Source organism: Lutra lutra, chromosome 4 (assembly GCF_902655055.1).
Source record: "Lutra lutra chromosome 4, mLutLut1.2, whole genome shotgun sequence".
Classification (NCBI taxonomy): Eukaryota; Metazoa; Chordata; class Mammalia; order Carnivora; family Mustelidae; genus Lutra; species Lutra lutra.
In genome coordinates this window covers 26,987,272-27,007,085 of record NC_062281.1, presented here as the reverse complement: position 1 = coordinate 27,007,085, position 19,814 = coordinate 26,987,272, and the positions used below count along the sequence as shown (strand labels likewise).

The window sequence follows — 19,814 nt, the reverse complement described above, 5'->3', positions numbered from 1 at the left end:
TAAAAGCAACATAAACTTAAAAGATGACCTAAAAGTTATTACAAGCCTTTTAAACATAGCTTCTTAAAAATAATCTGGAAGTCAATATTTATTCAACTCATTCTTTCACAGAAGAGGTGCCAATGGATAAAAACACTGGAAAACAATGGATGACATAAATTAAATCATAATATAAATTGTGCTTACTTAGAAAGTCTTCTGTATATAAATTTAAATTCTCTAATATTCTGATAGGAAAAGCAGTGCCGGGATAATAGATTTAAACATGAAAATGATACCTTCTGCTTTAAATGAGTAAATATATAATCTGACTATGCTATAGTCTCCTTGTTGTTTTGGCTGCTGTAAATCAGACTCCCAGTAAAAATTATCTTCTTTTCACACAGTGTCCTTACCACATTTTGGAAACCACAAACAACATACCAAGTTGCAGATAATCTACTTATCATTGTGAACTTGTAGGTCACGAAGAAGAGAAGCACTACGAAGTTTGAAGTGCAAGGTTTTAATTAGAAGGGGCACTTCCTAGAAAGTGAGATGACATTATCTCACACAAAAATTAAAATCACTTTTGCCAAATTTTTAAGGAAAATTAGATTTATAGGCCATTAAGTATAATATATGTGTTCAAAATTACCAGCTTGGGACATTGCCTGGCATTCTGTAAGAACTCTTTATATTTTAGCTATTATTATTGCCAGTGTTGTTGTCATTATTTAAGAGGTCATTCTATGGAGACATATGGACCTATTTTGAATTTGGCAGCTCTTCTATTAGTTCTCTGGCTTTATGTAGGTTAATTTCTTTTCTTTCAGCTCTTACATTATTAAAATGGGGATAATAATACATATCTTGCAGAACTATTACAAAAATTAGCAATAATACATGAGAACTCGCTAGCAGAGTACCCAGCATATTAAGTTTTTAGTAAATGGTAGCTATCACTATTCTAGTGACTAATGTGGAAAGTCAGTGTCTGCAAAAACAATGCATTTAAGACAGGGTTTTGTTTTGTTTTGTTTCTTTAAGACAGGTTTTATGTAATTTACTTTTAAGAAGTCACTGATGAGGACTGAATATTGTTAATATTTATTATAAGCTAAACTCATTTTAACTCTACAGCAGATATCAAGAAAATTTAGCTCTTACTTTAGGAAATTACAATCCCAGCAATACAGAGACAAAAACACTTTCTTAGATAAAAAAAGAAGTATGATATCTGAGAGAAAGTGCCTCAACATTTACACCTGTCCTATTTTTTCATTGCAGAGAACTTTCATTTTTCAAAGCTTTTTATGAATGTTATTTTTGATCATGAAAGGCTTTATGAAAGTGATGTTTTATAAAAGACAGATGGCTGGCTGGATCTCATAAACGAAGTCAGGTTGGGAGAAAAGAAATGCATTTTTTTTCTCTTTTCAAAGATATTAAAAACACGTTAATAAATAAAGCCTAAATGATCAGTGTGACCTTTAAGAAAGTATGTGAAAAGATTGATCTGTCAAATTTATAAAATAAATACACAAGTCCTAAGAAAACTACTTCTGACTTACTGTACGTACAGTGTAACACAAGGACCTATTAAATCGGTAATAGAGTTTAAAGTTAGGGAGTTAGGGAGTTAGGGAGTAAACCATTCTAAGCTTAGGTATACTTAATCAGCTTAACCGTGTTAAATAGTATTACCTCCCTGGTTTTCTTCTTTTTGTTTCTGTGAAGGGAAATGCATGCATCTACATGATCATAAAATAATCTTTAAAAAGTTGTAATACAGCTCAAATAAAATCAATTAAACTATTTTAAAAAGATTTTGAACTCTTTCCACTGTAAGACTAAAATATAATCAGTCAGTTAAATGAATATAAAAAGGTTAAGAAGCATAAATGTGATCTGTGTTCTCAAAAATGTACTCCCTATGATTAAACTCACAAGACTTATAAAACAATACACCACACTGTAATAAGTTCTCAAATTTGGGGAAGAGAAAGTACAATCATAGAGAAGATGGTTGTGATCCCTGTGAGCTTAAATTGTCAAGAAATGGAGGAAATGGGACTTAAGAGGAGGAGACAAAAAGAACGGAAGATAAGTATGAAATCATTTAAGAAAGGATGTTCAGGAGACAGCTCGAGAACCAATCTGACTGGAGTCAGAGTAAGCGCTGGAGAGTAAGATTCATTGAACTGGATTACAGGGTAGCTTTAAATTTGATTTAATGTAGGCATCCCACAATCTTGAAAAAGAGAGTCAGAATGAAAGCAGTACTTCAGGAAAATTATCCTACTAAGGTTGGCGGAATGTAAGACACCTGTCAATTTTTAAACGTGAGCCCTGGATACATCCTCAAATTCCAAGGTTATTTAAGATTTAGGTAAAATTCCCAGGGATGTTGATTCAAATGTTAGGGTTTTCTTGGCTCTGGCAATTGTGCCTTTTTGTGAAATTTAAAGTATAAACATAAATAAAGATCAGCCCTCTATTAGAAAACCTAAAATGTCAGATAAGACAAGGTCAGGAAAGGAACATTACTGTTGGGCATTATGGTAACTGTATTTTATCCATCGCCTCCAGTTCTCCTAATCTCTGCAATGTAATGCTGATAATATTAATAATGACAACACTTATTGGGTTGAGCTCTACAAAACTGTCAATATTCAGCATTTTTTAACCAATTATTTCATGTGGTTCAACCTAATAAGTTGCTGTAATTGGAGTGATTTCTCTATTGTCTCTCATGAAGGCTGTCAGCAATCCCACCATGTTGTTTTACAACTGAAGAAAGTGGAAGCAAAAGAGTAACTTGTCCAAAGTTAACGGGAAAAGAAAGTGCTAAATAAGTATTTGATTTCCCCTTCTAAGCTAATTCCATTGTATCATACATGGCCCAAAAATCATTATAAAAGTAAGGTGAAATATATTTTAGAATGAGAAAAAATATATACATATATACATTCACATAAATATCTATGTAAATCCACTTCATATTTTGTGTATGACATTCTGTCATCTTTCTATTTTCTATATGAACACACACACACACACACACATCTCTTTCTCTGGCAATATTTCTCCTTTGAAATGTCTTATTTGAAAAGTCTTATAAGAAAGGATGTATCATTAGGAATAAATATTTTCTTATTTATAACAGAATACAATCAATTTGAGATAAGGGGAGATTTTTTTAAAAAGCTCTGTGTACCATCTGGATGTTCTTTGAAAAGGTTAATGTTATGAAGAGAAGACCCAGAATAATTCTATAAAAAGAATTAAAATTGAAACTCCTCGTAAATTATTTCATGGGAGTAAAAGCTATGAATTTAATGATCTGGAATAGTCACTTAAAAGTATAAAATTCTAGAATAGATACAGTTTTGAAATAAGAGTATAAATGAATGAGTAATATGATCTAAAGCATAAAGATATTGGATGCTATTTTTAGAAAGACTCACAGCAGGTTGAATAGATTAAACATTTTGTATGAAAAATCTATTGATGTCTCAAAATTACATGCAATAAAATATGAACAGCTGGTTCTCTTTTATTGGTTTCCGCACAAAAATGATTATTTTCTACTGAGTAATTACTGACTGGTTTATTTCCTATTTCCATTTGCTCACATTTTAATGTCCCTAAATGCTTAAAAGAGGTCATTCTTTGCAAGTAAATGTGTTTGAAATGATTTTTAAAAAGTATCAAATTTTAATACCTTTTCAATCATTGGTTAAATATATATTACACTCAATTTTTCCAGGACAATTTTAAATTGAAATAGTGCCAAATAAAATAAAAACTCTTAGATAATACCAACCGTGGTAACTGAGCACAAAAAAGCCACTTGTTGTGAAATCACTGTGAAATTTGATTAGAATCTGATTTGAAGTGCTATAGACTGATTCCAAGGCTGTATTGCCACTGAATTGCCCAATCTGAGGTGAGTTTTGGTCTGGTCCATCCCTATTAGAGAGAGACAGAGCAGGGAGGGGAGAAAGAGATATTGAGATTGGTTTGTTTTTTTTTTTTTTAGAGAGTTTTGCACAAGGTTTAAAGAAAGTATTACATATGAAATGGCAAAGAGGCAATAGATGAAATAACCAATGATTAGGGCCAAATCATACTGGAACATTATGTTTTTTTGGGGGGTAATGAAAGGCACCCATATTTGTTATAATCAGTTCCATTGCCCCTGGTGTTTTGAACACAACCCATATGGTCCCAAATGCTTGAATTTGCCCTCCTTTTAGTTTCTTCAAAACAATCTTGAAAATCAGAGACTGTTAAATTTTGAAGGACTTTTGGAACTCATCCAGTAGTTCAGGTAACCAGCTGTCAATAATTAATTCAGAGATTTTCTTTATAATATGTTTTTAAATAAAGATGTTTCATTAACAGGATAATTATAATGCAAATATAATTTATAACAAATTATAATGACAGAAATTCAATCATATTAAATAATTATGATTTGAACTTAGTCCTTAAATATCACTGGTTTTATAAATAGATAACTTTGCACATTAATTTAATAATAAATTTAACATCTTTTTTAACCCACAAAACCTTTTGTTCTGTGTAGCTGCTTCATGGGCAAATGAGTCAAAACCTGTTTCTCTTGTTTGTCTCGTTCTACAAAATACATACTGTTACCCTCAGTTACTCACACCAATTCAAATATCAGATGGGATGACAATTTGTAAAGGACTGTGATATATTTTCATTCCTACCTAGTTTCACTGTTATATATAGTTGAATCAATCAATAACAATGGTCCTAGCTTACCATACAGTAATGAAATCATAGATTGGTTCTGTTTGAAGGACAGTAAAATTGATGTAGATTCCATTCCCAGGGGGTACTCTCACAAGCCAAAAACAGTCTTGAAAGTTAGGATATTCATCAGGATACCCAGGAGAATAAATGGTGCCATTCATTGCAGTTATATTTCCTCCACAAAGAGCTACAGAAATGATACAAAAAACTATTAAAATAAAATGACAATAAACTGATCTTAGAGGAAAAAAGCAAACATTTCATAACACTTAGCAGTATAAAATACATTTATATTATGTTCTTACCTCAGTTAAGATATATAAAATTAGGTTGGTAACCATGAACAATATGTAGTCTGCTTTTATTTATTTTTCAATATGTGGTATGTTATATAGTTATTATTACTTATTCATAGATTAGTAAATTAGATTTTCTTCCTTTTTCTCAAATACTTTATCAATACATACACTGTTCAACTTCCACCTTATATCAGGTATACATTTAAAGCCTTATAAAAGATTTAAGTTCTTTTAATTTAAAAGGATTTTTAGAGAAAATGAGTCCAAATTCAGTAGCAATACCTGCATTAGTGGCTTACATAAGAATGATTATTAAACACAATCTCATGCACCTACCCAGACACACACACACACACACACACACACACACAGGAGAAGCTCTAAAGTGTTAATGAACTGTCGTCTTACTTCCAATGGAGAAGGTTGGAAATCCTGCCAATAATGATAAAATCAATTATTCATTTTGGAACCTTAAGGATTTTTATATGGGAACTAACTACAATTCTCAACTGAAAAGAAGAATGTATATTTAGCACACTATTTGAAGAAGATGACAAAAAAGAGTGCCAAGACCAGAATTATTAAACACAGATGATATCAACTAAAACATAGCTTCAAATTAGAAGCATACCTTCACACCTTGGAAGTGGATGATTCCAATTACGACTCACTCCGTGAAGGCAAGTGAGAGCTGAATTTCCGATTAGTGTGTATCCAGGGAAACATTCAAATGAAATGGTTTGACCCACAGTAAAATCATTGCCAATTACAAAACCATTTCGAAATGGGCGTGGATCAGGACAGCTTTGCAACTGATAGGCTGGAAAGGGAAAAAGAAAGACGGATTTCCTTTCTGAGTATCAGAAAGACCACAGATGGGTACTATTTGCAACTTGCAAAATAGATGCAGTGCTGCTTGTCTTTGGTTATAAATAGTAATTCAGGTTTATAATAAATGATGTCAGTGGCAGTGTGATATGAATTTCTTCTTGTCTATAATTTTCATATTTAAAATGTTAGTACAATTCATAAAAATGCATCCAGTTTCTTATGCAATCTATCTAAATTATAAATATTGATGAAAATGTAAACGACTCTCAAAGCCACAATTTTAATCTGACACATCTTGATTCCTTTACGTAGAATGCAGTTGCTTCCTGGTTTTATTGCATGTATGCAGAATAAAATAAGCATATGCATAGCCTAATTCTTAGTCTTTTTAAATTTTTTTTACTATTTTTTCCTCAAAACAAAAACAAAAACAAAAAACTATAGTATCCCTCTGTTGGGTTTCTCCAAATAAATTATTTAATAAATATGAAGTATTAGGAAATAAGTTTCCTTCTAATACAAATTTTGTACTTCAGGTATCATGATATTTTTAGCATAGTAGTATAACTATGTGTTTATTTGTTCATATTCCTCTTGCTCTGTGTGAAATCAAAGCTCCTGTTTTGTTTACCACTGTGAACTAAAGGCCTTGTCCATTCATAGAGTAGGTACTTAATGAATATTGCCAAATAAATTTTGAAGTTATAAACAGTATAAATATTCATATACTCATGCCAATATGATTAATATTTGGGACTTTGTTTTCAAGAATAGTAAAATTGTATTATTATTAATAATATTTAAATTACCAATAATCAGAGGCTATTTTCCACTAACTACTAAGTTCTAAATTTCCCAAATCAAAAGATTGCATTTGCAGTTGAATCAGTAACCTTAAGCTGTTTATTAAAATGTAACTCAAGGGGCGCCTGGGTGGCTCAGTGGGTTAAAACCTCTGCCTTCCACTCAGATCATGATCCCGAGCCCCACATCAGGCTCTCTGCTCAACGGGGAGCCTGCTTCCCCCTCTCTCTATCTCTGCCTGCCTCTCTGCCTACTTGTGATCTCTGTCAAATAAATAAATAAAATCTTTTAAAAAAATATATATATAACTCTAATGTTTAAGCTAGACATTTCAGAATTAACAATTTCCTTAAGATACTAAGGGCTTTTTTCCTTAGTCTATCTTTTTTATTTGAATTAATATTCCACACATACAAAAAAATCAAAACCAAAGACATCATTCCAATTTAAGATGAATGTGTATCATTTGATTTTTAGGAGTTAAAGTATATCATTCTATTAAACAATAGACAAATTAACAAATTAAACAAATTTTTATTCACATTTAAAAGATTTTAACCAGTTTTATTGAGATGCAATCAACATACAGTGCTGCATGAGTTTAAAGTCTACAACATGATGATTGAACTTCTATATATTGTGAAATGACGACCACGATAAGTTTAGTTGACTGGATAATTTTGAATAGGATAGACTCAGACAAATGTATGATCCTCCAATAAGCTCTGTAACCTTTTACCCTCCTATGTATTTTAGTTTAATAAAGAAATAAAGGAAATAGATTTTAAATTTTCAGGAAAAAGTCCTCACCCCATAGCATACACAATATAGAACTTAACTGACTTCCAGTAATAACATTAATTTTGGAAGGAAGTTTTCCAGTTTAAGGTTACACTTGATTGTATAATATACATTTTTCCAAAATTCAGAAAGCTCTTAAAATCTGATCACAAAAACATCCAAAAGTAATGATGATTCTTTGAATCTGTATAAATTAACTTATTTCTCAAAAATGCCATTAGCTCAATAATAAAATATATAAAAGTATAGATAGTTTTAAAATGAAATATAATTCATAAATAATATCTTGTGATCTATAATGATGTAACACATGTTTGTAATGTCAACAATATTAATATTATGTCAATAACAATAAAAATCCTGTATCTTTTATGTTTTTGTTATATAAATAATTAATCTTTTTTAAGGGCACATTGACTGAAAATGCAGTTAGTAAAATTCAAATTCTAGTTATACAGCATTCAAATAAGAGCATTATTTTGAGAGGCAGAAGGAAAAAGAGGGAAGGATAAAATGATGAAGCCTAGTTTAAAGTAAATAACAAGGTGCTTGGCATAGGCCATGAACACCTGCTAGAGAAAGACTACAAATATAGCTCCAAGTCTTCTGGCAGCAAATAAGAAACTTAATCCATTGCCCAATTGGTTTTGAAATAATTAAATTTCTTGGGAACATGGTTGATTCCGTACTGAGAGGTGGCAGAAATTACTTCTATTTTATGTAAATGATGATGTGTGATATTGTGTTCTTAAGTAATGTATGCAAGCATAATGCAAATTATAATTATTTTAGACCCATGTAGTTGGAATTTATGACGTCTATTTTAACTACTCTTAAATTTCCTTCTGGGTATATGCTTTTATTCAGCAAATATTTATTGTGTTCTTACTTTGTAGCCCTTGAAATATATTGACAAATAAGACAAAGATGTCTGTTCTTGTGGAGCTCACATTCAAAAGTATCACATACTCATAAAATCTTTTAATAGTTATGGCAGAGCTGCAATTAAATGTTATTTGATTAAAAGCTGCAGTCATCAGAACTACATTGCATAAAATATCATCATAACTTTAAATGTTTAATTTTAGTCTTAAAAGTTTAAAAGTCCTAGACTTTTAAAATCTAAAATAATATAATCATAAAAATACCTAAAATGCACTGAATATTTAACAATAGTATACTTCATGTCATATATTTTACATTTCATCATATAAAGTTAAAAACAATCTGGGAGGTACTATTACTAACTATATTATGCAAATGAAGAAATGGGGTGGAGCTCTAATCTATTTGAGATTGAATCTGGAGAGTCAGAGTCTATTCAAAAGAGATAAAAATCCGGGTGCCTGGGAGGCTCAGTGGGTTAAAGTCTCTGCCTTCGGCTCGGGTCATGATCCTGGGGTCCTGGGATCGAGCCCCGCATTGGGCTCTCTGCTTGGCAGGGAGCCTCTTCCCTTACTCTCTCTCTGCCTGCTTCTCTGCCTCCTTGTGATCTCTGTCTGTCAAATAAATAAATTTTAAAAATCTTTTTAAAAAATTTTAAAAAAAGAGATAAAAATCTTGTCAAAGTATTTATTTTATATTCTCATGGAAATAGAATGGAATGAAAGAATGTCATATTATTCTATCATTATAAAGCAAAAGAAAATTTTACACAGAATATATGAGTACTGCAAAATATTTTCAATACACTTATTTTAATAGAAAAACAAAGATAAATCTTTGATATCCAGTTTACCTTGCCTTGGCTTGCTTAATTTAATTGTGTATTAATACTAATTCAATCATTTTTTCATGGTTAGAATTTTCCAAGGCCTCAGAAAGACATCATTTTCCCAATACAGTTGCCTGAAAATTGCATTATTAAAAAAAAAAAAATCTTCCTAATTTAGGCTTGCCTTGGTTTAGGCTTTCTAAAACACAATATAGAAAATACTTAGAGTTAGTTAAATTGCTAATAGCGGATTTGGAGCTAAATGAGCTTCCACTTTTTGTTAAACCTCTCACCTTGGTATACAATGTGGAACCCTTGTTTGTTTTGTGAATAGTCACTGTGAAAATACAAACTGGTTTCATGAGTTGTACTAAACAGGGAAGATGGTATTTGAGGACCACTAAGCCGGCCAATAACAGTACTAGTTTCTGAGGATCCACTTCTTACTTCCAAATAATCATGTATGGTTTCTGTAGAAAAATTGACAAACTGGAGATGTACACCTAAAGAAGAAAAGCAAACAATACTAGTTTATTGTTTTATCTGATTGAATATGCACACGTTTATTCACATACTCCCATTAGTGTAGTTATATATGTTTCCATGTAGGTCACAAGGCATATTCTCAAGTTCTCGGCTATGGGTTTGCCCTTTGGCAGGAAACTAGCTTTGTCATAGTTCAAAGTAATAGAATACTGCTCTCAAATGTCCACTAGTTGACATAGGGGAATCTCTTTCATTTTGCTATAATGTCACCATAACAAAACTAACCAAAAAGGTGGCTTTCTTGCTCTTTGATACCATTTAAAATTGGATTAAACAATTTTTAGAGGTAAAAAAGCCATTTGGTGTATTTGTCCAATTTGAGGCCAAAATATGATTGCAAAGTTTTCATTTATTAACATAATACAATTCCACAATTCCATTAGAAAATCGTCATTCATCTATGGGGGATACATTAACTTCCCCAATATAGCATTAGAGGCATGCAATTTATAAATGTGTTCTTTTACTAGTTTATAAGAAGATAATGCTAATTTTTATATAATTGTCCCAGTAAAATCTAGTGATCATTGTTATATGCTGTAATATTGCAATATAGTCTCAAAATTTATATAAACATAACTAAAATACAAGATAGTGAAATGTTTCTAGAATGGAAAAAGTAAAATGAGAGCCTCGTTGAGGTATGCTTACCTAATTAATATTCAATTTTAGTGACTTACAAAGGTTTTTTCAACTATCATTCTCCAAATTGTTAATAATAAAATCTGGCATTTATTTTTTGCTAGACACTTTCTTAAGTGTTTATACATGTTATTTATTTAATGTTCACAGTTACTCATGAGAATAAAGAAACCGAGGCACAGAGAAGCTAAGTAATACACTAGATTATACAATGACTTAAAAGACCTGAAACTCAAACTCAGACACTCTTGGCTTTTGGACTCTTGCTTTTGATAACTACACTGGAGTTCTCAACTAAAGTCACATTTTGTACTGGAAAAAGAGTTCTACAAAAACTTTTTGTTACATGGGAAAAGATTTCCATGGGCAAATACATTTGGGAAACACTGGAAATAGGATTTAAAATATTACTCAGGTTTCTGTAAAATTATACAAATTTCTTAGAAATTTGAACAAGCTATCCTAATATGGGAGGCTCCAAGAATTGCATATTTCTTTCCAAAAATTTCCCAAGCCTCCTTTTCACAAATTATCTTGTCAATAAATGTCTTACAGATACAAGAGAATACTTCTTTAATTTTTGATATGTATTCAATATTCTTTTCAAAAATTACAAATTATTTTTTTGAAATTCAGTAGAACTAATTTTTGATTCAACCAAAACTCAGAGAACGGTATTATTTAAATGTAATCAAATCAGAAACTGTCTCTTATGTTTTCATTTTTAAAACAGAGATGTGTATTATTTCTAATTTTAATGAACTCGGTTTTTCTAAAATCAAGGAAGTATTAATGACAGGTAAGCTGAAAATGATATGATGACTCTATTGAAAATATGTTTAATAACTTATTTTAAAATAATTCAATTGGGGACGCCTGGTGGCTCAGTCAATTAAGCTTCTGCCTTTTGCTCAGGTCATGATCCCAAGGTCCTATGATTGAGTCCTGTGTCTGGCCCTTTGCTCAGCAGGGATCCTGCTTCTTCTCCCTCTACCTGCCTCCCCTCTCCCTGTGCGCTCTCTCTCTCTCTCTCTGACAAATAAGTAAGTAAAACCTTTAAAAATATAAAATAAAATAATTCAGTTAGCTCCATAAGCAACATGGGATGAGCCCTCTTAACTGGCTGGTAAAAGACACATAAGAATAACCACACAGGTTCAAATCTCTTACTCATTCATATCAGTATTGTTATTCAGTGAATGGACATAGAGTTTGACTATAACTTCAAAGTAAGCACGTTTCCATGCAGTAACCAGGATAATCCTCATTAAGAAGTCCTCCAACATCTTTCTGTGGCTTCCTGTTTTCCCAAAACCTCGGGCCAGTCAAACCATTCAGGTTGGCTGAATTTCTTCAGTTTTTCATCTGCATCTTTCCATGTGTCACTCTGTTTACCAATAATTTCTTTCCAATTCCCCACAGTTGGACCCTCTTTGTTGGGCTGACTCTTACTTATCTACAAAGTCACAATTTAGGAATTACTTCCTTTAGCAAGACTTTTCTGCATTTCCTGGATAAGGCATCCATTTCCTGGATGTCTGTACTAATTACAGTCCTGTAATCTATTCTAGTTTATTGAATAGCATATTTGACAACCTGTTGCCTCATCATGACTATAACTTATCTGGGGAAAGATACAAAGTCTGTTTCACTATGCATTTTATTCCCATTTAGCATAGTACTTGGAGTATAACATGCACTCAGAAGGAAATGTCAAAACTAGTTTTCTGTGAATTTATGTAAAATATTTAATTATGTAAAATATTTAAATATGAATTTTAATTCATATTTATTTAAATATAAGTTTTAAATTCATAGATGGTTTTGGGTAATAAGGTACTGAATTCAGTTCTCAATAAGTGAGATAGTACATAATTTCTTAATTACTCTAAATCCACCAGGTTTGTGTGTGGTTCAGGGAATCTACTCATCCTTATCCTCAGTGATTTAATAAATAAGACTTTCTTGCATCTAGCATTTCTAGTTATGCATATATAAACCCAAAGGATATGAAGCTGCAAGAGAATATATTAGTGATAGAAGAGTGAGAAAGAATCCATGAAATGTTATATATATAATGCAATATACCCAAAAACTGATAATTGTATTATTAAAATTAGAAATTATTACATCTACATAGGTCTTTAAACCCAACATTAGAAATCTGTACTACTATTAAATGTAAAATCTTATTTATTTGGAATGAATATTAGATAAATTTGATAAATTACCAGAAACTATATATATATATCACTTGGTTATGATAATAAGAAGAGAGTTATAAAATGGAATATAAACAAAAATCACATTGAATTTACTATTGCCACATACATCAAAATCAGACTAAATCCAGACAAATCAACTGAAAAATATCAGAAAGTTACCTATCTACGTGCCATCTAACTATGAAATTAGAAAAGGCCCATATCTCTTCAATTATCCTAGTATTTCAAGTGAAAGATATTTGATTTCAGCAACCAAATTTGGCTCAGGCAATTCAAATTTCACTCCTCAATTTATATAACTATAGGCAATCCCAAAGTAAACTATAATTTGTGAGTTTTTACCAGACCTTGATATTTCTTTATAAGGGTGCATTCATGATACAGAAATCTTTCTCACATGTTTTTATACATACCGAAACCTATGGGCAGCTTTATTGTCCATGTGCAATCTAAGCTGCTAGGGTAGTTTCCAGGAAACCCGGGGCTGAGGATCACACCGCTGAAATCTGACATTGCACCACCACACTGAGCTACAAAAGGAGAGGTCCCATGTAAGCGAGAGTAATGGAATACTTCACTGTATTAAAAACAAATTGAAATCATTTCAAGTCTTAAGTCTGAGTTAAAACTGTTTGACATAAATTTTAATATTGTCAACTCTCATTCACACCATACACTAGTAATCAAATATAATCAATTGACAATGCATTTTCTAAAATAGCTTAAAAAGACAACATACTTCCTTCCTCAGCAATAAATGCAAGCTAAATCAATTATTGCCCAGCAAGAAGTAGCTTATGTGCAGTGAATACTATCAAACAAGGAGCATCTGTCCTTTTCCACAGCAGGCAGTTTATTTCTTATCCGTAAGTACCTCTAGGAATGTTTTCATTCATTCCAAAGATGACACATTTTAGAAAAAAAAAAATCAAGCCAATAATATCCATTCTAAATACTGTATTCAAAAGGGAACCCTTTTCCCAGTCTTCCCTCCTTTTTTTTGTGAGAAGGTTAAAGAGTTTTAAGAAAGAGATTGGTTTCTATTGGTAATATGTCATGGATTCACACAACACACATGGGATATGGCTGTCCTTTATCCTAAAAAAATCTAGACCAAGCCTAGAGAAAGAAAAAACAAGATGCACGCCAGTTTGAGAATTTTGGCATGATTTATAAATGTGCTTATTCTGGAATCTCTACTATATTGATTTGCTATTAATAAATTAGCAAAAACTATAAGAACAGATAATTAGTCAAGTTCATGATTACATATAACTATTTAACATGTATTAAAAGAGTCATTGCATTTGAGAAACTAATTCTTGCCTCTAGAAGTACATTTTTATTATTTCATCATATAAGGACTAAAATACACATTTGTTAATTGTGGGATTAAGAATAAAATGTCATGGTTGTTCATCAAGTTTGAAAATTACCTGTATATAAAACTTACTTGCAGTTACATTCATTTATTTGTTGTGAAGAATAATAAAAGATAGATACTCAAACTTTAGATTGTATATCATAAAAGCAAATTCAGTAAAAATGTCATCAATGTTCTGTATATCAGTAACCTGTTTGATAGCTATTTTAACTATGTGAGCTGAATGAATTATATCATCTTACCATTGTGTGTGTATCTATATCTATATATGTGTGTGCATATATGTATATATAAAATAATAAAGCAGTAGTCATATAAACCTTTCTTTCCATTGAGATCTAAAGATACACCTGGGCATTTTTTCATCCTTCTGAAATCTCAGCTCATCTATCCTCAAACCAGAGTAATTTTCAACATACAGGTACAATTAAGATTCAAAAATTCCTTTTTCTAAAATTTGATTGTTCATATATATTCATCACAGAGTCTGATAATTAATGAGGGGTAGAGAAAATATTTTGGCCATTCAAAAATATTTTAAAATTTCTGACAAGACTGCATTGTAGGTTTGTTTCGCTTTATCCAGAACTTGGGGTAAAAGAGCACAAGGACTATCTTCTCTCTTGCCTTCAAAATCTCGTCTTTCACCTGCTCATTGTTCCTTCAATTCTGCTACTTTCTTTCTCTTCAGATATGACCTGAAAATCCTGTCCTCAGCCTTGCTCACCTTTCTAGAGTTTAAATCCCAAAATCAGAGGAGAAAGAAGGAAATAAAATGAAGAAGAGATCATGAAGGAGAAAGAAAGAATGACAAGTCATGAAACACATAAAAAAGAAACCCCAAAATGCATCTGCCTTCAGCTCTGCATTGATGCTTGTTTTCCCTATGTCTCTGTGATTTCACACACTCCTGGGTCTTTAATGACAATTTTGTGTGTTCTCCCAGTGACTCTGTACTAGACTCTATTTTTTTTTAAAGATTTTATTTATTTATTTGACAGAGAGAGATCACTAGACTCTATTTTGCCCCATTATACTCTTATTAAGGACACAACTATAGCCTCCATGGTAAACACAACCATAGTCCTCTAAGATAAGATCATCTTTGATTATTCTTTCTGATTTGTCTCTATTACCTAAAAACCTCAAGTGACTTTTCTTTCCATCCACCAGAATATCTGGCAGATTTTTATTTTCCAGTCCACAAGGCTGTACAACCTTTTTACCTGATCACTAGAGCTTTAAGACATTCTCTGAATCAGCCTTCTGCCTTCAGTTTCTCCTTATAATATGGCCATGATAGCACTTCAAGTACTTTGTCTATCAAATACAGTACAAGTTTATTGTCAAAATCTATAAAATGCAAAAAAGTGACTGAAAAAGAAATAAAAATGGCCTCTAATTTTACTACCCATAGATAACCTAATAACCTTTGTATTTTTTCTTCTGCAGAAAAATATATATGTGTGTATTTATACAGGTATGCATGTAATGAAAATAGGCTCATACTGTGAGACATTTTAAGCCTTTTATACTTAACTATATATTGTAAACTTTGGTCATATCATTAAATATTCCATTATTATACAGCTATATGCAATGACATAATTAATTTAGGTAAAAACCTTAGTAAACAATTAGAAATGTATGAAAGAATGCTAAAAGACTTATAAATGTGTATCAAAAGATACAAAAACTAAACTCGAATGAAAAAAAAATAATTACACAAATTAGACTATGCTATGTGGCTGAAGCCATTTTAAATATTAAATTTTTTAAATATGTTATAGCATAGAAAATTATTTTAAGTTAGTGTCAAAAAAGAAAGCATAATTTTATATATAAAATATATATATATTAAAATATATATAGTAGAATCCCCAAACTTTATATTAATTTATTATATAAAACATATATAATTTATATGACATATCTTAATTATTATATAAAATCCATATTTTACATATATAATATATATACTATAGAATCCCAAAACTTTATATTTATTATATAAAATATATTTTAAATTAATATTATATAAAATATAAGTATACACACTATGGAATCCCAAAACTTTATATTAATTTATTCATTAAGCAATCTTTTATTGTATGCTTATGATGAGAACTGTCCCAGGCACTGGAGATATAATAATGAACAAAAGACCTAAACTCCCTGTTTTCATATCAGCAGAATACATAGGTTATTTTGTTCTCTGTACCCTTTTTATATTCCCAATTTTTTATACTTAATTGGATACACACATATAACACACACACATAATTGGCATTGTCTGTACATATAAATGTGTACTATAGGCATTATATACAGATAATTTTATAATTGTCATTATATACACTAGTAAATTATTTATGGCACATAAAGAGATATATCTTTTAAAAAACATCATCCAATCTAAATTCTGAATGCTTTCAATATCTTTTGCCACTTAAAAACATCCTTACTCCTAAACATTATTTTCTAATGGACTCAAGAATAGGATGCATGTAGGCATTGGATTGAACCACCTTCCCACTATATTCATACATTAAAGCCCTAACTCACAATCTGGTTGTGCTTGGAATTAGGGCCTCTAAGGAGGTAACTGAGGTTATGGGAAATATAAGGGTGGAGCCCTAATCTAACAGTACCTGTGGTCCTCATAAGAAAAGACACCAGAGGCATTTGCACACAGGGAAAAGACCATATGAAGATGCAGGGAGATGATGTCCATCTACAAGCCAAGGAGAGAGACAGCACAAGAAAACAACCCTTCCAGCATCTTGATCTTGGATTTCTAGCTTCTAACGTTGTAAGGAAAGAAATTTCTGTTTTCTAACCCTCTCGTCTATTGTATTCTTATGGCAGCTCAAGCAAACTAATATAATACAGAGGTTAAGTCATATATCACACCAATTCTTTTGCTTTTTACCATTTTCCTACTCAGAAAAGGCTATCTTCCTCATCTATTGATCTTAATTACATTACCATCTAAAACTGTAAATTTTATGGGCTATTTCCCAATGACTTGGGTTAATACCATCTTATCTTTCTGAAAATCTTTGATGCAGCCAATTGTATAACTTGTATAACTTGACACTGAGTTTCTTTCTTAATTCATGTCTTTTATTTCTATCACTCTAAATGGTAAATAAATGTTTTAAAAATAGGGATTATATATCACATTTCTTTTTCATACTCTATAGATCCCAGGATATTACAGTTGCATACCGATACCAGAAATGAGGAAGAGAAAAAGAAAATGAAAAAGTGGCTAGAAATAACTGGAAGCAGGATGAAGTTGAGGCAAAACTGGATCCCACACTTTGTAAGATCCAAGTGTTACTTTTATATATTCCATATCTCAATTGCCTGTCACCAGTGAAGACATTTCATGTGGTGTCATGCTCTCTTTGGTAGACTCCAGACTCCTTATCTATTTTGGGTCAATAGGAAGCAATGGGATATTTACTTATTTTACTTATTTTCCTGATCTATGGATATTTCTATCATATAATACAGAGAAAAGTTTCCAAAGATTGAAGAACATAATACCTTTTCTCAATTTCCAAAGTCATCCATTGATATTGAAGTTTGAGGTTAAAAAAATTTGTGAAAATTTAAAATTAAAAAAAAAAGATGTGAAACATTTATCTCAAAATATCATTTCCATAAAACCTGACAAAAGGCAAACTATATATTTCAGCAACATTAAACATAGGGTGTATTTTTAAAATCTGACAAAGCTTATCAGTGATTTACAGCTCTTCAACTTACCCAAACAAATTGGGATTGGATAATTCCATCTTCTTACAGGTCCAGGCATACATGTAATGTGAGAATGACCCTACATAAAAAAGATGCAGTTCAGTACACATTTTAAAAAGACCAAATGACCAGTGAATGGTCATTATAAAAATAAAATATATATTATCATTTTTCATATTTTTTAAACTTTTGCTAGAATTCTCAGTATAACTAGAAATAATAAAGGTAAATATATACCTTGTGATAAAATGTAAAAAGTGACATGGTCCTGGTAGAAAAACTAAGACTCCTAATCACATCAGAATTATGCTTTTTAAACTTGTTTCCACTGAAACATATTCTACTGGGATATTTCAATGATTATGTGAATGAAATGACCATATATATAAATGTTCATAATAAATTTCAATAATATTCAAGGTAAAATATGGTAAAGCATAATTTTAAAATACTTCATAAAATATTAAAATGAGTCAATTAAGATATATTAAATTTTAAACTGAAATATAAAGTCCAGAAATATCAGATTGTACTTCTGAGACTAATAATTTATAATGCAATGTTAAAGACTATAAATCGTTAATTTTTAATTTTGCTTTCTCTAAGGAATCTATTTATTTAACATATGAAATAGTCTCTGCCTCTTTTTTTTTTTTTCCTCAGTTACTTAATAGGTCAATTCTTTAAACAGATTTTTATGGAACCAGAAAGTTGAGACCCTCTAACATATATTTCTGGTTGATTTTCACTAGTTTCAAAAATGTATTTTCATGGTAATTTCACTTAATGCTCTTAATTAGCACTTTGTTTTTATTTTCAGATCCTAAAGATCCAAGAGTTGAGTTGGTACATCCTATATGAACAGAGAGAAAATTGTGAAGTAAAGATTAATTTTGATTCAAAAATAATTTCTGGTTACTTGCGAACAAAGCATATTTAGTCTATTCTAGTAATTTCTCTCATGAATATGTTTTATGGACAAATTGAAAACTTTTGGCTTAAGGCTACAGTATACAGTTTGAAGTCAATATTGTTTTAAAACTTTTGGATTATCAATCATCACTCCATTAAAATATTCTGAAAAAGCAATGCAAATCCAAACTATAATTTAAAAATAGCCTTACCTGTAGAGAATATCCTTGATCACACTGAAAGGATACTACATCACCAACCATATATCTGTCTCCAATTTTCATTCCACTGCTAGGAGTTTGTGGTTCAGGACAGGAGTCCAAACCAATTGCTGAGAATATGTAAAGATATTAGCATAGGTAACTTTTAAATAATGAATGCTTAAATTATGCATATTAAATTACCAAAATTGAATGGTGGTATCATTAAAACTAGATTTTTACATTGTGACATTAGGAATGTTCTGTGAGTACTATTTAAGTGTGAATAAGATTTAACTATGGTTGTTAAAAGCAATGTGCTTTGGAACTGTACCATAGAACTATTTCTTTGAATTTTCATGGCATCAACCATTAAATAATGTTGTGATTACCCTTAAAGTCTTTTCTAACTCACAGTCTAAATGTTTTCTATTAGGGGCACCTGGGTGGCTCAGTGGGTTAAAGCCTCTGCCTTCAGCTCAGGTCATGATCCCAGGGTCCTGGGATCGAGCCCCACATCGGGCTCTCTGCTCAGCGGGGAGCCTGCTTCCCTTCCTCTCTCTCTGCCTGCCTCTCTGTCTACTTGTGATCTCTGTCTGTCAAATAAATAAATAAAAATCTTAAAAAATAAAAAATAAAAAATAAATGTCTTCTACTATAAAACAAAAATTAAAAATTTCTAAAAAGAAAATCCCTTAAGGAATAAAACAATAATTTATTTTGAGAGTAATATAAAATTATATTTATAAAATATGCTTAATAAAATACTAAAAATTATTTGCTATTTTGTCCATATCACCTGGTTCCTTCTTTCATACAAAACGGGGTTTTAATTTATGAGACATAGTGTGAGGTACTCATTACAGTAATTTTTAAAAATATTTTATTTATTTATTTGATAGAGAGATAAAGAGCACAAGG

The 19,814-nt window shown here is 30.9% G+C and overlaps 1 protein-coding gene across 5 annotated transcripts in view; it reads right to left on the bottom strand.

Moving 5' to 3' along the window:
• CSMD3 (CUB and Sushi multiple domains 3) overlaps positions 1 to 19,814 on the bottom strand; it is a 1,255,873-nt gene that overhangs the window by 98,510 nt on the left and 1,137,549 nt on the right. For all 5 annotated transcript variants that reach the window (XM_047727675.1, XM_047727671.1, XM_047727673.1 and 2 more), the window contains 7 exons: positions 18,906 to 19,024; positions 17,791 to 17,860; positions 13,043 to 13,159; positions 9,510 to 9,719; positions 5,698 to 5,886; positions 4,777 to 4,954; positions 3,809 to 3,954 (listed from right to left, as the gene is read on the bottom strand). In XM_047727675.1, the coding sequence (XP_047583631.1) occupies positions 3,809 to 3,954; positions 4,777 to 4,954; positions 5,698 to 5,886; positions 9,510 to 9,719; positions 13,043 to 13,159; positions 17,791 to 17,860; positions 18,906 to 19,024 (1,029 nt within the window). The remainder of the gene's footprint in view (positions 1 to 3,808; positions 3,955 to 4,776; positions 4,955 to 5,697; positions 5,887 to 9,509; positions 9,720 to 13,042; positions 13,160 to 17,790; positions 17,861 to 18,905; positions 19,025 to 19,814) is intronic.